General features: G+C 41.5%; 1 protein-coding gene across 2 annotated transcripts in view; it reads right to left on the bottom strand.

Moving 5' to 3' along the window:
* The window catches only part of SKAP1 (src kinase associated phosphoprotein 1), a 310,267-nt gene extending 296,529 nt beyond the window's left edge, over nucleotides 1–13,738 (bottom strand). For both annotated transcript variants that reach the window (XM_024235008.3, XM_024235009.3), the window contains exon 1: nucleotides 13,584–13,738. In XM_024235008.3, coding sequence (XP_024090776.1) covers nucleotides 13,584–13,629 — 46 coding nt within the window. In that variant the 5' untranslated portion in view covers nucleotides 13,630–13,738. The remainder of the gene's footprint in view (nucleotides 1–13,583) is intronic.
* Between the last annotated feature and the right edge of the window lie 3,594 nt (nucleotides 13,739–17,332).

The raw sequence follows: 17,332 nt of genomic DNA, 5'->3' as shown, positions 1-17,332 counted from the left end.
AAATAATCTATGTATTGACTTTTAAAAAATTTTAAGAGCAGGATGCTATTTCAGCCTTACCATCTCTTAAATTTTCAATGATACCTGTATTTTTTTTTCTAGTTATAAGGAAAATGTTTCCTTTATCTTGCAGACACTTCACTCTGAATACTTTGAAGAAGTTAAAACCTAAAAGACCAGACATCACCCCTCCCGGTTGGAGATGGGACCCTGGGTGGAAAAGGGTAGAGGGATAGAAAAGGTTTGTTGGGTTTGTGGAGGAGAAGAGGAAAGGAGAACAAGGGAAGGAGGGACTCCCAGGGGCTCATCCCAGGGCTCTCCTTGTACTGGTGGTGGTGGGCAGGGAGTAAAAATCTGTTTGTGTCATCCCCAGGACTTCCATGAGTGAACTACTAACAGTAAGACAATCTTTCCAAAAATAATTGGCCATGCCTAACCACCTTGTCATGTCTAGCCAACCATGCCTGCCATGCCCAAACAATCTCCACCTTGGAAACAGTAGAAAACCATATTTCATTCTAGGGCATCTGAGTTTTCTATACATTTAATTAAATGTCACAAGTATCTCTTTAAGTTACATATTGCTATTTTATGGAAGAAAGCAACCTAGTTGGTAATCCCACTTGTATAAAGTCTCATTAACAGCTTCTGGTAGAAACAAAAATAATAATTCCCAATTCCCTGTCACAGGTACACTGAAGTTATCAGACCATTAGGATTTCTGCAGTCACTCTTAAATATATCACTAAAATCAAACCTCTAAGATTTTAGTGTTTAATTTTCCTGTCCTATTAATTGAAACCTTCATGGAAACCTTGTCTATTTTCACATCAATTACATAAAAGTACCATAGTGGGGAAAAATGACTTTCAGTTTGTCTAGAACATGTTTTAAACTTACCTAAAACTTCTGATCTGAAAAATGTCATCATTAAGGCATATACTTTTCACCTTTTGCCAAGAAGGAAAACGTGTTGGCAGGCTACAATCATACCTCATACCTGCCAGCTTTGTTTTGGTTTGCAGGAAGTTGTCAGCATTACAATAGAATAACCGTCGGCATGTTCTGATTGTGGTTAGGTTCGACCTGCTAACTGTGTTTGCCCCATGACCTAAGAAACGTGTAGTGTTTATATTTTTAATTTTCCTTCTACCTCCTGTAGAGGAAAAATGAAAATACTTATATACTCACAACACAGAGAAAACAAAAACCAGAAACTAAAACAATGAGAGTACTTTGGATCAAGTTTTAACTAGCAGCCAGCCTAGAAATCCAGGATTAACACTTTTGCAATCTTTATTTGACAGTCTAAGAATATATTCTATAGAAACATCTGCATATGGCCAGGTGCAGTGGCTCATGCCTGTAATCCCAGCACTTTGGGAAGCTGAGGCAGGAGGATTACCTGAGGTCAGGAGTCAAAGACCAGCCTGGGCAACATGATGAAACCCTGTCTCTACTAAAAATACAAAAATTAGCCGGGCGTGGTGGCGCATGCCTGTAATCCCAGCTACTTGGGAGGTCGAGGCATGAGAATCACTTGAACCCAGGAGGTTGCAGTGAGCGGAGATTCTGCCATTCCACCACAGCCTGGGTGACAGAGCAAGACTTCGTCTCCAAAAAAAAAAAAAAAGAAAAAAGAAAAAGAAATTTCTGCACATGTACACTAAGATGCACAGATAAAGATGTTTTCTACAGCAGTGTGGATATATAAAATATTTGGAAACACCTTAAACATCCATCAATAGGACAATTGCTAAATAAATTGTTAAATACTGTGTAGCAGTTTAAATATATATACACATAGATAGATGGATAGATTGATTTGCATGAAAAAGTCTCCAACACTGCTATGGTAAAAAAAACAAACAACAATAAAAACAAACCAGGGTGGGTGCAGTGGCTCACACCTGTAATCCCAGCATTTTGGGAGAGAAAGGATTGCTTGAGATCAGAAGTTTAAGACCAGCCTGGGCAATACAGCAAGACTCTCGTCTCTACTAAAAATAAAAATAATTAGCTGGGCATGGTGGCATGAGCTTGTTGTCCCAACTATTCAGGAGGCTGAGGTGGGAGAATCACTTGAGCCTGGAAGATTAAGGCTGCAGTGAGCTGTAATCGTGCCACTGCACTCCAGCCTGGACAACAGATTGAGAACTTGTCTCTAAAAAACCCCAAAAAACAAAAACCACCCCACCAAATATTCTATATACTTCTATGTTGTGCAAATATTCTACAATAAAAAAAATCTATCAGTTATTTTCATAATTTAAAAAATACATGGACCATGACATCAACCAGAATGTCTAAAAATAAAAAGACTGCAATAACAAGTGTTGGTAAGGATATGGAGCAACAGGAACTCCCATATACTGCCTGTGGAAGTGGAAAATGGGTATCATCACTTAAGAAAAGTATTTGGAGTTTAACATACAACTACCCTATGACCTAGTAATTCCACTCCTAGATATATTTATCCAAGATAAATGAGTGCTTATGTTCACAAAACAAGTTATACAAGAATGCTCGTAGCAGCTGTATTCGTGATAGCCAAAAACTGAAAACAACTCCTTGTCTATCAGCATAAGAATGGATAAACAAATTGTGGAATATTCACACAATGGAATACTATTTAGCAAAAAGGAATAAACCAATACACACAATAACATGGATACATTTCAAAAATATTATGTGGACAACAGATACAAAAAAGTACATACTGATTGCATTATGATAGAAGTCAGAACAGTGATTAGCTCTGGGAGGGAATACTGACTGGAAAGGAAACTTTCTAGGGGGATGGAAGGTGGTGTGGGTGTATATTGATAAAGTATCTTGATCTGGGGAGTGGTCACATAGGTGTATATATATGTTTAAGTCAACCAGTTTTAACACTTAAGATAAATGGTATATAAGTCATACCTAAAGTACTAAGAAGAAAGGGAGAAAAATGTAAGGAAAGGAGGGAGGAAGAGAGGAAGAAAAGAAGAGAGAGGGAGGGAGAGAGGGAGAAAGAAACATTAGACTGTTGCAAAAGTAATTGGAGATTTTGCTATTTAAAAGTAATGGCAAAAACCTCAATTTTTGCACCAACCTAATGGATGGATGAATGGATAAAAGGGCTCATACAAAAAGTTATGAGAAAGAAAATAATTTTGGGGGCTTTTTTTTTTTTTTTTTTTTTCCCAAAACAGTGTCTTGCTCTGCCACCTAGGCTGGAGTGCAGTGGTGCTATCTTGGCTCACTGCAACCTCCAACTCCTGAGTTCAAGCAATTATCATACCTCAGCCTCCAGAGTAGCTGGGATTACAGGCATTCACCACCACACCCAGCTAATTTTTGTTTTTAGTAGAGATGAGGTTTCAGCATGTTGGCCAGGCTGGTCTCGAACTCCTGACCTCAGGTGATCCACCCGCCTCAGCCTCCCAAAGTGCTGGGATTGCAGGCATGAGCCACCATGCCTGGCCAGAAAAGTTATTTTTAAAGGAGTGTAGTTTAAGAAGGTTTATTAAAATGCAGTGAATAGATGTTTTCTGTAGCTACCTATGCACCCAAGCATACTTCCCATACTAGATTTATAATATATAGTACCTTAATTAATTCCAGCTACTACAATATTGGTTTCATTAAGTACAAATATGTGCCATTGGATATATTTTAGTAAAGCATCTATTATTTGAATAAAATTTTGTTTTTCCATAACAATATTAGAATGTCGACAATGTTAGGAGGAGACCCTAAATGAGAATTCGAATAATTCACAAATGATTTTATTAAAGCCAGCAGCCTTGAGGAAGACTTGCTATCTGGATGGTAAGACCACTCTATTCCTGAGCTCAGATCTGTCCTATCTTCCATGTAAATGCTGGATAGTAAAATTAAGCAGTGGAACTCAAAGACTCCAAACCTGAAAATCCATCTGTTATAATCACCTAACCTATAATGCAGCCCTGACAAACTGGAAAGCAAGCAATGAACTCGGAAACACAGGGGAAATAAATATGAATAAATGTAGCAGAAATTATAGGATTTCTGTAGGGTGTAATGGCTTACAACATGAAAAAATTAGATCTATGATAGTTAGGTCAATATGTTAAGATTCTCAGATGGTGGTAAAACTTGATACTTACCTTATTTTTCCTATATGTAAAATGATTAAAAACTGTTTAAGTATTATACTTATGAAATTAGGTAAAAATATTATCTTAATAACTGGTACTACAGTTCCTCTTAGGGAAAGAACTGTCATTGTTTGGGAAAATAACTTGTTTTGCTGTGTGTGGCTATTGGTGGGAACCTAAACAACTACACAGATAGTTAAACTGCCTTTTCATGTGGCAGGGAAAAAATATATATGTATTTTTTACTTCAGATAGGATAAAGAAAGGAAGTGACAATGAGAAGGCATAAGGCTGGGAACTAAATCAAGTGAAAGAATAGAGGATATACCCTGATAACTGGGGTGGCAGAAGGGTATTTAGGAATAGGAATGCCTAATGCTCAAATCATTTGCATGACTGCAATGTAAACCCCTCCTCCCCATCCTGGCACCCCCTGATTCTCCAGTGATGTTTTCTATACTCATAGGGACTTCATGTGAATAGGCTTTTGTGGAAATTGAGAAGGAAAATATGTCCAGGCCAGGGCTTCTCAACCTCAGCGCTATTGACAATTTGGGCTGGATGATTCTTTACTGTGGAGGGACTGTCCAGTGTATTGTAGGAAGTTTAGCAGCATCCTTAGCTTCTACCCACTAGATGCCAGGAGCACCCTCCCGAGCTGTGACAACCAAAATGTCTCCAGATGTTGCCAAAAGCCCCCAGGGTCAAAATCACCCCTGTTGGCAACCACTGGTTTGGGCCTACACAACCCAGGACAGACAGCATGCATAGCAGCAGGGGAGCCTGGAGGGAAAGCTGACCTTGACAATGCATGCTCTTTGAGAATCACCCTGATCCTGAGGAGAGCTGTGAACTTCCGTGGGGAGCAGCTCTTACCTAGAGTTCAAAAGATCTAGGCAGTCCATCTAACATGAGACGATAATCAGAATGAAGTTCAAATATCTCTACCACGTTTTTTTAAATTTTAGCAAACAAAAGGGAGAAGGAGAATAGATCTTTTTTTTAAAACTAGGAATTAATGCAAAATACTAGTTTTACACACACAAAATAGAGTGTTCTTTTTTTTTTTAAGACTAATTTTGCTCTGTCGCCCAGGCTGGAGTGCAATGGTACGAGGCGGGAGGCTCACTGCAACCTCTGCCTCCCAGGTTCAAGTGATTCTCCTGCCTCAGCCTCCTGAGTAGCTGGGATTACAGGTGCCTGCCACCATACCTGGATACTTTTTTTGTATTTTTAGTAGAAATGGGGTTTCACCATCTTGGCCAGGCTGGTCTCAAACTCCTAACCTCAGGTGATCTACCCACCTCGGCCTCCCAAAATGCTGGGATTACAGGTATAAGCCACCATGCCCAGCCACAAAACAGGGTGTTCTATAACAAGGCAAGGAACACACATCTTTCCTGATATGCTCAGTCATACACAGACTAGGTGAAACTTCAAGTGCCATCTCAGAGAATCCTTTTGTGACAAAACAAAATTTCAACTGAAACATCAGGGTAGAAAAATTATATGCCTGGGAATCTATAAGAATATAGAAAATTCAGAGAACTGCAGGCTAGGTGACAACAAAAGCAATGAAGCTAATTTTCTCTCTCCTTCCTCCATAAAGTTTCTCATCGAAATGATCACTAGACTCTGAAGGAAAGAAATGGAGATTTTGAAAGAACCCCTAAAAGTCGGGCTGGGCATGGTGGCTCGCACCTGTAATCCCAGCACTTTGGGAGGCTGAGGCGGGCAGATCACGAGGCCAAGAGATCAAGACCATCCTGGCCAACAAGGTGAAACCCCATCTCTACTGAAAATACAAAAATTAGCTGGGCTTGGTGGTGCACGCCTTTAGTCCCAGCTACTCAGGAGGGTGAGGCAGGAGAATTGCTTGAACCCAGGAGGCAGAGGTTGCAGTAAGCCAAGATTGCACCACTGCACTCCAGCGTGGTGACAGAGTGAGACTCCATCTCAAAAAAAAAAAAAAAAAAAAAAAAAAAAAAAAAAAAAAAGCCTCCTGTAATGGAGAAAAAGGATAAAAACAGGGATGGGCCACCAATATAAGCAAAAGACCATGACTGGGAGTTTTCCTGTGGAAAGGCAGCTGCCAAAACAAACAAACAAACAAACAAAAGAGGTCAGTTGGATAACTCAAGTGAAAAAAAAATTAATTTTATTTATCAGACATTTATATGGTGTTTAGTACATACCAGATACTGTTCTAAATTCTTTTCAAATATTCATTCCTTTATTCTTCATATAAATTCTGTAAGATAGGTACCACTATTATCTCAATACTACAGATAGTTACCATTATTATCTCAATATTACAGATTAAGAAACTGAGGCCCGTGGTCTATTTAGTGAGTAAATGGTAGTAAGAAAGTGGCAAATTGAATCTAGGCAAATTGCACACAGAGAAAATATACAGGACCTATGAGAAAACATTAATGTTCAAAAAGAAAAGATCACCTGAAGAACTAAAGGAAATGCCTCCTTCTGAAGCAGATTTATTATTAAAGAACAGAAATGTTTAGAAAATTTCTAATTCTCGGCAACATCCAAAAAGTCATTAAATGTACAAATCAGCACTTTATAGATGTAATGAAAATGAGACAATGAATGATGAGGAGAGAATACATGGCAACTTTTTAAAAAATAAATAAATGTTGAATTTAAAACCATAATGAAAACAGTGACAGATGAGACAGTAAAAAAGATGAAACAGAGAGAGCATATCAGGAGTCCAATATATGTATGCTATAAACTCAAGTATGACAGAATAAAACAGATGGAGCAGAAGCATAATGGAAGAAAACTTGCCCAACTCAAAGGGAGACCAGAGTCCATAGATCAAGAGGGTTCACTACATACCAGGCAAAATTATTAAAAGGCCTTCCTGGCATGCTATTGAACAACAACAAAAAAAAGTATTAAAAAGTCTAAGTAAGACCTTGATACTAACTAGTGACATTTTTGAGAGCAAAGAAAAATATTCTATACACCCCCAGCTGAGAGGAGTGGATTATAAATGAAATATACTAGGCTGGCATCACACTTTTCCTTCACAAAACTGAAGGCCAAAAGATAATGGCACAACTTTTAGAGGCTTAGTTGGGGGGAGGTTGAAGGAAGGGGAAAAGTGTGACCCCAGAACTTCATGCCCACAGCTAAGTTTATATGAAATAAGGGAGACACATTCTCAGACATACAGAGGCTTAGTAAGCCTATTATCAAAGTACCCTTCCTGATAAATTCATTCAGCATTATATTCTAGATCATCAACTACCAGGACTTTACATACTGTCCAGTACAGTAGCCACTGTGGCTACTAAGCAGCTGAAATGTCGCTAGCACAACTGAGGAACCAACTTTTTTTTTGTATTTAATTTTAGTTAATAATTTAAATTGAAATAGCCACATGTGGCTAGTGGCTATTATGGTCAACAGCACAGTCTTAATATCTAAGAGATAAAATAGAGTTCAAGGATGAAAAATTCATGGTACCAAAAGTAAGAAATGAACAAGTTAAGCAGGGAAAACATTCTTGTTTGTTTGTTTTTCGAGACAGGATCTCACTACTTTGCTTTTTGGTTCATAGACAGGACCTTTTAACTGTGTCCTCACATAGTGGAAGGAGTAAGGCAGTTCTCTGGGACCTCTCTTTTTTTTTTTTTTTTTTTTTGAGATGGAGTCTTGCTCTGTCGCCCAGGCTGGAGTGCAGTGGCGCAATCTCGGCTCACTGCAAGCTCCGCCTCCCAGGTTCACGCCATTCTCCTGCCTCAGCCTCCCGAGTAGCTGCAACTACAGGTGCCTGCCACCATGCCCGGCTAATTTTTTGTATTTTTAGTAGAGATGGGGTTTCACCTTGTTAGCCAGGATGGTCTCGATCTCCTGACCTCGTGATCCGCCCACCTCGGCCTCCCAAAGTGCTGGGATTACAGGCGTGAGCCACGGCACCTGGCCATCTGGGACCTCTTTTATAAGGGCATTAATCACCTCCCATCATATTTGTAATTAGACTTCAACATAAAAATTTTGGCAAGTCACAAACATCCAGAGCATAGCCGTGATCTAAGAAAACCCTCAGGAAAGGCCAGGCACGGTGGCTCATGCCTGTAATTCCAGCACTTTGGGAGGCCGAGGCAGGCAGATCAAGAGGTCAAGAGATCAAGACCATCATGGCCAACATGTTGAAACCCCATCTCTACTAAAAATATAAAATTAGCTGGGTGTGGTGGCGTGTGCCTGTAGTCCCAGCTACTCGGAAGGCTGAGGCAGGAGAATCACTTGAACCTGGGATGCGGAGGTTGCAGTGAGCTGAGATCGCTCCACTGTACTCCAACCTGGAGACAGAGTGAGACTCCGTCTCAAAAAAAAAGAAAAGAAAATGCAAACCCTCAGGAAGTCCAGGTGGGGTGACTCACGCCTGTAATCCCAGCACTTTGGGAGGCTGAGGCAGGCAGATCATGAGGTCAGGAGTTCGAGACCAGCTTGGCCAACATAGTGAAACCATGTCTCTACTAAAAATATAAAAATTAGCCTGTCATGGCAGCGTGCACCTGTAGTCCCAGCTACTCAGGAAGCTGAGGCAGAAGAATTGCTCGAACCCGGGAGGCGGGGGTTGTGGTGAGCCAAGATTGTGCCTTTGCACTCCAGCCTGGGCAACAGAGTGAGACTCCATCTCAAAAAGAAACGAAAACCCCAGGAGACAATAACAAGTGAAAAATTATAAGTAGAAAAATCAATAGACAAACCTGTGCACAGATATGTCCCAACTTTTAAAGTATATCCATATAATGAACACTGAGAAAAATACATGGAAATTTAACAATTACTGATTCTGAGTAACTGTATCCTATTGTGTGTTTTCTAAATTTTCTATAATTAGCATTATTACTTTCATAATCAGAAAATTTTAACATAAAAAAGGAATAGAATTATAGTCATATCTCACTTTTCAGAATTCAACGGAGCAGTAGCCTCACTGATCTGGAAGGCAATCCAGTTGCAAAAATTAAGCAAAAAAGATTCTGAGCAACCAAAATACATCTTACAAAGCCCACACTTAAAGATGTGGGTACTTTGGTCATCAAGAAAGCCCTTTGTAACTTCTTTTACATATATCTCAATTCCAACTAACGTAGTTATCTGATGTACCAGAAGCACTGGGAATGTAGACACAAAGACAAGGGTGCAAAGTGATAAGCCTTGGCCTAACAGCAAGAAAAAAATAATGAAAATAAAAATATAAAGCAGACACAGACACTTACAAAGCAGTTCAGGGGCAACTATGGCCAAACTTCCTAAACAATACATTACCATAAAGTATGGTAATAGATATTCACTATAACAACTTTGAGTTAAAGAGTGCTCTAAAGAGGTTCATTTGAAGATAGCTGTAGACTGGTTGGCTAAAGAAGAAAAGTTCCTAATGCATTTTAGGAAAAACCTGATCACAAATATTTATAATAAAAAGATAAGAGTGCTTAAAGAGAATCTCCTCAGCTATCCAGAGCAACTCATTTCTGCAAGTTCCCCATAGTTGGAATTTTACTATACTGAAACAGATTTTATGATTGGCTGCATTGACTAATACTAATCTGGAGAACAATCTGGAAGGAAATGATTAATGACTGCTTCTTTACAAGGAAGTTTAAAAATAAATAACTATAGGCATATCAGAATCAGTATTAATGCAGCAATTGCTACTACATGCAGCCAGGTTGTTGATGTTATTTTGGCTTAAATCCATATTCTGGGCAGGATTTAGTACCATGTAGGCAGTTGGGACCTATTAGCTACCAGGGTAATGTCAGTAGGCCCCATTCCATCACACAGGACAAACTACGAACCAAAGAAATATCTATTCCACCTCCTTCATACTCATCTCTTTTGCTTCTGACTTCAAAAGCAGGGCTAGAAAGAACAGGAAGAAGAGACTGATTATGTTTATATCTGTGGAGCAAAGATTATGCAAACTGCCAGCACTTCATTGTTTTTGTTTTCAGTGTGGTTATCACAAAACAAAAACAAAAAGATAACTTCTACATCTGAAGCCCCATTATTTGAAAACAGACCTGAATATTTCCTCCTCTTTCAATAAAGCAGAAAGCACCCTCCATTTTACTTATCTATGAGGTATTTATTTATTGATAGGGGACTAGTTACTATTTCTATATGAGAGCTTGACAGAGTCTATCTAAAGAAGCTATTTCCTGAGTTACTCTAGAAGCCTCACACTGTTTTGATATTTGCCAAAAATCCAAGATAGCATTTTTTTTTAAAATTTCTCCACCTTCCATACCCCTCAGGGCTAAAAAGAGAAAAACATGACCACAAGCATAGTTAATGGTCCATTAGCACTCTGACCTCTCTGAGTTTCTATTTGTCTTTTGTTCCTTTTTCTTTTAAATATTTACTATTTATTTTTTCCTGTTTACAAAAGTAATGCATGGTCATTGTCACAATTCAAACAACATAAAGACGTATGAAATAAAAATTAATAACCTCCCCTCCTCCAAACTCTCACTCTTCTCCCAAGGAAGCCAATGTTAACAGTCTGGTATATATTCTTTTTTACTTCTTCCTAGGCTTACACAAATATTTATAACATATGTGGCTTTTCTGGTTTTGTCTTTTGGTTTTCAAGCAAAAATGGGATATTACATGTACTATCATGCATTTTGCCTTTTAGTCTTAAAAATATGCCATGGACACTTTCCAAGCCTATATATAGATCCACAGAATACTCTTTTAGTGGCTGTGAAGTATTCCATAAGACAAATGTCTCATAATTCATTCAACCATCACCCTGAGTCTCCCAACTTATTAACATTTAGGATAGATCTTCATGCATATACTACTTCATGACCTTTAACTTCAGTGACAGATTTTTAGAAGTGAGGTTTCTAGGTCAAGTGCAACATTTCCAAATGTTTCAAATTTTATATTTAAACAAAATTAATTTTAGGCCTTGAGAATTTCTGTTCTCTTCTTCATTATGCAAAATTTTGTTATCTACCATTCACAATGCTTTACATATTTTATTCTTAAAAGCACACACATTATGTCAAAAAATGCCCCTGTCATTTATGCTTGTATAGTCATAAATAAATAAATGCTTAAGTTATGGCTGTGATATCCAGTGTTAAATCACTGTGCAAATGCTTATGCCTTGGTTTATGAAAGTAGTAATTCATTGTGGAAACCCCACCCCCACAGCCATGTGGCAGCACTAGAGTTGCAGCCCTCACATCCTGTGACTCCCTCCCACAGAGTGACTATATAGAGATCAAGACCTCCATTTTTTCTAATTATCAACAGTTAACCTTAAAAAGTGTGTGGTGGGGGAGACAAACAGCAACAAACAACAAATTGATGGCCATTTTGGGTTTCTAATATCGACAGAGTATTTGTAACACAATGAATAATCCTCCTGGTCTACACCAGAGACTGTGTTCCAAAAGAAATAAAACTTGTAACCAATATGTTGCTATTATTATTACAGGAACCTTTCAAAAACATATTCTTCAAACATTTTTCAATAGAATCACTGGATGAATCACACTTCACATTTTTTTCTCTACTTCAGATTCAAGTTCTAATTGCAAACTTAAAAAAAAAAAAAAGCCTTAAAGAAATACATTAACCAACGAAGCTCCTTATAATTTGGTTTCAGACTCCTCCATATATTTTAAAGACCTGAGCACCAACAGAGATTGTTAAGACACAGCAAGCTTGATACAGAAGTATGTGACATGCAATTAATCTCCATTCATACCCTGCTCTACTTGTCAGCAAACAAAGGTTCTGCTTTAGAAGGAGATCTGAACACTTCAATTAAAAACAGTCAGCTAAGAAGAAAATAATCTAAGCTAAAGGAAGGTGGCAGGTGCAGAAATGAGTTGTTTACCAAAGTGTCAGTTTTGAACAATAAAGAACTGCACATCAAAAATGCTGAAGGAATGGATTTCATTGCAAGCCTCTGAAAATAAAAAGGAATTTTCTACCAAGCCTAGACACAAAACTGAAGTATAGTTTAATAAACTTATAAAATAGGTTTCCTGTCATCAAATGACAGATACCAATAAAAAGAATCACTTTATATCTTTCAATGCAAGGGCAGAGTTAAACTTTTTGCCACAGTTCCTTCTCTCCTAGAAACCAAGGCAATTACAGCCTTCCTTCACAAGCCTAATATTAAACCAACAACAGAGGGAAAGGCTGGATTGTTTCTTCTTAGACACTCAGATAATGCTCTTTTACCCTGCGAATAGTTTTCTACCCCCAAAATTTAGATTTATTCTGATCGTAAGTAAAATGGATTTTGGAAACCTCACCTCAAAAGAAATATCTAGTTGACAGCTTTTCCATAGAAGCAGTCCAGAATGGAAATAGTGCTACAAACAGAGACCAAAAGGACTTGCCAAATATTTGATTAGGAGGCATTTATACAGAGATAACAAGGTAATGGAGGTATAAAACCAATTAAATTGAGAGAAACCGAAAAAAAAATACTGCTTGCCAAAAATATGACCTGCCCAAAGCAGGCCATCTGTTAAATATGTGTCAAATATGTCAACTTAGATGCCAAAAGGCTTAATTCTGAATAGTTTCCTCCTGGGACCCTTATGCGACTGCAGATTCCAGGCCTCTGTCCTCCCTGGAAGGTTAGTTACAGGAAAGCAAGTAAAAGTGACTTTCACCATGAAACCCAGCAGATGAAACTGCCCGTTAGCAACGTCTCTTTGCGACATCTCTTTGGAGTGTCGGCAGTGTGTGTTGAGTGTTGATGGGGATGGCTGGAACTCTTTAAACCACCGCTTAGACACTGTAGTTGGAAGGTGAACACACCACAATGGGGGCACTTCTAGAAAAGGAGGAAATCCTATGCTGAGAATGAGCCTGCCTTGGGGTGGGTGAGACCCCTAGACGTCTGCATGGTGATAAAGGGAGGGCTGGGGTTTTCGCACTGACAAAAACTCACGTCAACCACCTGGCCTTGGCCCATGGGGATCCCATGAGCCCCTCGCAGCCCCCTGGAGAGCCTCGGGGACCTCTAAGGAGGAAGCTTTGGGGTCTTCTGTGAGAGGTGAGGAAGTCGTGGCTGGGGAAGGAGGGGGACAGGAAACCTTACAGATGTAGGGCAGTCCTTCGGAGAAAGGGACAGGTCGAAGACAAGGCAAGGTGGCATGGGGGACCAAGAACCTGGCCTGAGGACTTTAGAAGCTGGGGAGGTGAAGTGGAGGCGTGGAGGTGCCTCAAGGAAAAAGAAGATGTGGGACTCCAGGGAGTGAAAGGGGCCCTGAGGTGAGAGGATGGAAAGCTGGCTCTAGGGAGTTGAGGGCTCTGGAAGCCTTAAGGTTCTAGAAGGAGGTGAGTGACGAAGCTGAAAAGAAAGCCCGGCCGCGGGAGGCCTGGTGTCCCCTTTCTGCCTTCGGCTCAGCACTGGAGGGGCCTGCGCCAGGGCGTTACCTTCCAGGAGCCAACGGATCTCCTCAGGGAGGGCGGCGGCCTGCATTTGGCTGGGCGGGAGAGAGGACGCGCGCGGGCCCTGGTCGGGAGGCGGACGAGCTGGAAGGCGACCCGGCTGCACCGCGAGGCACCTGTACCTCAGCCGCGGTCGCCGCCCTCCCAGCCCGGCCGCGGGGCGGGGCCGTGGGTCCCCAGGCGCGTCAGGAAGTGGCGCGGGCGGCGGGCGGGGACCGGGACGGGGCGCGGGGCGTGGGTGCACGTGGCGCTCACGCCGGGGCCCAGCGGTAGACGGATTGGGGGTGCCGGAAGCACCGCACCGTGCGAGGCCAAAGGTGCGCCCCTCCAGCACCCACCAAAACAAAAGACTTCACAAGGCTCAAAGGACCCACGGCTTTGGAGACTCCATCCTAAGCACCAAACAGTTGACCTCACGGTGGCAGATCTGAAAGACCACGGGGTGCCTGAAGTAGGGTGCGGGGAGGCAGAATCCAAGGAAGAGATGAATCCCCGTCAAGCACAGCACCCCTCAATTGCCGGCCCAGTTAACATCTCCATCCCCAGAAAAGAGGGCAAAACTTCGCTCTTAGGGAAGCCACAATGTTGAAAGGAAATGATTAATTCCCGATAAGCAATATAAGGGCACCAACATTTGGGAGAATCGCGGCAGCGTGGCAGCAAAGGACACAGGAAACCAAATTGTGCCGTTCTCCCTCAGGCTGGAAAGGCCCTGAGGAAAGGAAGGGGTAACTCAGGGAGAAAGCTGAGAGAGAGGAGAACAGAGCCCTTTCCCTCCAAGAGCTGCGGAAGGGAGGAAAGTGAAGGACAAAATCACAGGGTCTCATTCAAGGGACAGTTGGTGTCAGTGTCCTGGTTGTGACATGGTACTGTAATAGTGCCAGATGTTACCCTTGGGGGAAACTGGGTAAAGGTAGACAGAGTTCCTCTATTATTTCTTAAACTCTCTGTGAATCTAATATTCTCAAAATAAAGAGGTTTTTTAAGTACAATAGGTCAACTGCCATGAAAAAAGTATAAAGTGCTGTGGTTGATAAAAGAAGGGAGTTGAATACAAGAAAAGGAGGGAAGAGGCCAGGCATTGTGGCTCACACCTGTAATCACAGCACTTTGGGAGGCTGAGGCAGGAGGATCACTTGAGCCCAAGAATCTGAGGTTACAGCCAACTATGATCACCCCAGCATACTCCAGCCTGGGCAATAGAGCAAGACCCTGTCTCTTAAAAAAGAAAAAAAAAAAAAAAAAGAAGTGCCCATGTGCATGTGAGTGTTTAAAGGTGCATGTGGTGTTTGAGATGGGCTCTGAAAAACACACCAGACTTTGAAGGGGCAGAGGACTTTCCAGGTGGGAGGACCAGAGTAAAGAAGGATGGAAGAGCCCTCACCAGCTTGAGGAAGAGTTAGTAGCCCTCTTTTACTGGGTGTTGTAGAAAGACTATGGTTGTCAAGATAAACTGCAGCTCTACTGTGAAGGGACTTGAAAGTCAGAATAGGAATGTTGAACTTAATTGAGTGAGCACTGGGGAGCCATTGACAATTTTTGAGATTGGGAGTGACCTAACCAGAGCTCCAGTGTAGTCTGCAGCCTCACACATCTCCACCTCTGCCGTTTTCCTTCTTTGTAAAAAAATGGCATTTCTGTTCTCAGACTCAACCTACAGACTATGTAGAAAAGATTAGGAGTGGTGGGAAAAGACACAGGGGGAAGTGGGTAAAATGGGTTTTACAACAGCCATAAGGGGAATAGTGATGGACTCAACCTAGCAGACGGGGCAAAAGCAGTAAGAAGAAATCATCGAGAAGGATGAGTGGTAGAAGTGCCTGCCTCCTTGTACTGTTTCCCATCCAGAGATACAGCCTCAAAGATGAGGGTGTGATCCTTTAAGAAGTACAGTGCATCCTGCCATCTGAAAAGGAGTGGTGCATTGGTTTCAGTGTCACATGACCCACCTACAAGCTGCAGTAAGTTGGGGTGAGGGGACAGAGGCTGGCATGAGTCTCTCTGGGGTATCTGTCTCCTGCTCATCCTCCTTCCTGCCCTGAGAAAGTATAGCAATGGGTGGCTGGGTGCAGTGGCTCACGCCTGTAATCCCAGCACTTTGGGAGGCCAAGGCAGGCAGATCATGAGGTCAGGAGTTTGAGGTTAGACTGACCAATATGGTGAAACCCCGTCCCTACTAAAAATACAAAAATTAGCTGGGCATGGTGGTTTGCACCTGTAATCCCAGCTACTTGGGCGGCTGAGGCAGGAGAATCGCGTGAACCTGGGGGGCGGAGGTTGCAGTGAGCCAAGATCAGGCCATTGCACTCTAGCCTGGGTGACAGGGCAAGACTCCATCTCAAAAAAACAGGAAGTATAGCAATGGGCAGACTACCTCTTTCAGGCTTGGGATCAAGTACCAGGTACCCCCATGGCATTTTTACCAACTTCACCACTTCACCTATAAAATTGTAGCTGCTCTAGAATCATTTTGAAGTACTTATGAGGCATACTAAAAAGCAAGAAAAGATACATGGGAACTGTCTGTGCTATCATCTCAATTTTTTTTTTTGGTAAATCTAAACTGTTACAAAAAAAAGTACAGCAAGGGAAATAAAGTCTCCCCATATGTCAACCTAAACTTTGCCTTGCTTTCCTTCTTGGCAACAGAAGAAAATTTGATAACCTCCCCCTCTTCTTCAAGGATATGGTGTCACATACTAATACAGGCTACCAGCTAATGAATTGTTTGATAAAGAGCAGTAAACCCAGGTAATTGCACTTCTTTGCAGGCTTCACTGCCTGTCATAGCTTACTTACACCAAGGAAAACAGCAAAAACTCACAGTGTACGTATTCTATATGCACTCTTCCTTACAAGAATCTCTGGGTTTTAGAGAGACAGGGGTAGAGGGAGGTGCAGAGTCAGGTAGTATGTAGTGAGTGACCGGCAGATTCCAATAAGGTATTGTCATGTTGCGTCAAGTTTCCTCATTGTAGACAGAAATCTGCCTCCACACATGAACGCAGCCCTTCCTTAATCATCTGAGGACCCTCTTTCAGCAGTCAGCCTCATTCCTAATGACATTCTGTTAAATGGACAAATTCCTTTGAAGCCTTGTCCTTTTTTGAAATCCAATTTCGCAGGAAGCCAAATCTGATTGGAGGTAGCCATGGAAACCACACGGAGGAGTCTTAGAGGAGGTGAAGAGAGGCAAGGCAAAACGTGATAGTCACAAGTCCTTTACTGTTCTGTCAGAAATATCAAAGCAATCTGGAGAGGTTGGCAGTAGCCGAGTCCCTGCCTGGGTCCTGTTCTGTGTGGCTGGGTACTATGTGGCTGTCATGGAAGAAAGCAGCCAGCTGTCTCTGCACACAGGCAGGAGGACGGAACAGACTACACAAATCTCAGGTCTGTCTGCCTCCCTTTTCTTCCCCTCCCCCAAGACCCAATTCCAGCAAGATCTTAGCATCCTCTTTTTAGCTGCCTGCTCCTTAAAGACAAACAACAAAAGAATGACAAGGTTAAAATACAAGGCCCTCACAGATAAGAGGTCCTTTGGAGCAGAGGCCATGAAATTAATCTGGAATTCCTTGTAATTAGATAAGATAAGGGGATCTAAAGAGATGTAGAACGGTCAGGAATGGAGTCCAGCAGCACAACATGCAGAAAACACTTCATGCACTGTCAGCAGACAGAAGACACAGAAAATAGGGCCCGTATTGGCCTCTGAGCTGCTTGGGAATGCTGTCTAC

Source organism: Pongo abelii, chromosome 19 (assembly GCF_028885655.2).
Source record: "Pongo abelii isolate AG06213 chromosome 19, NHGRI_mPonAbe1-v2.0_pri, whole genome shotgun sequence".
NCBI lineage: Eukaryota > Metazoa > Chordata > Mammalia > Primates > Hominidae > Pongo > Pongo abelii.
The sequence above is the reverse complement of the archived record's forward strand: the minus strand, read 5'-3'. Positions and strand labels throughout refer to the sequence as shown.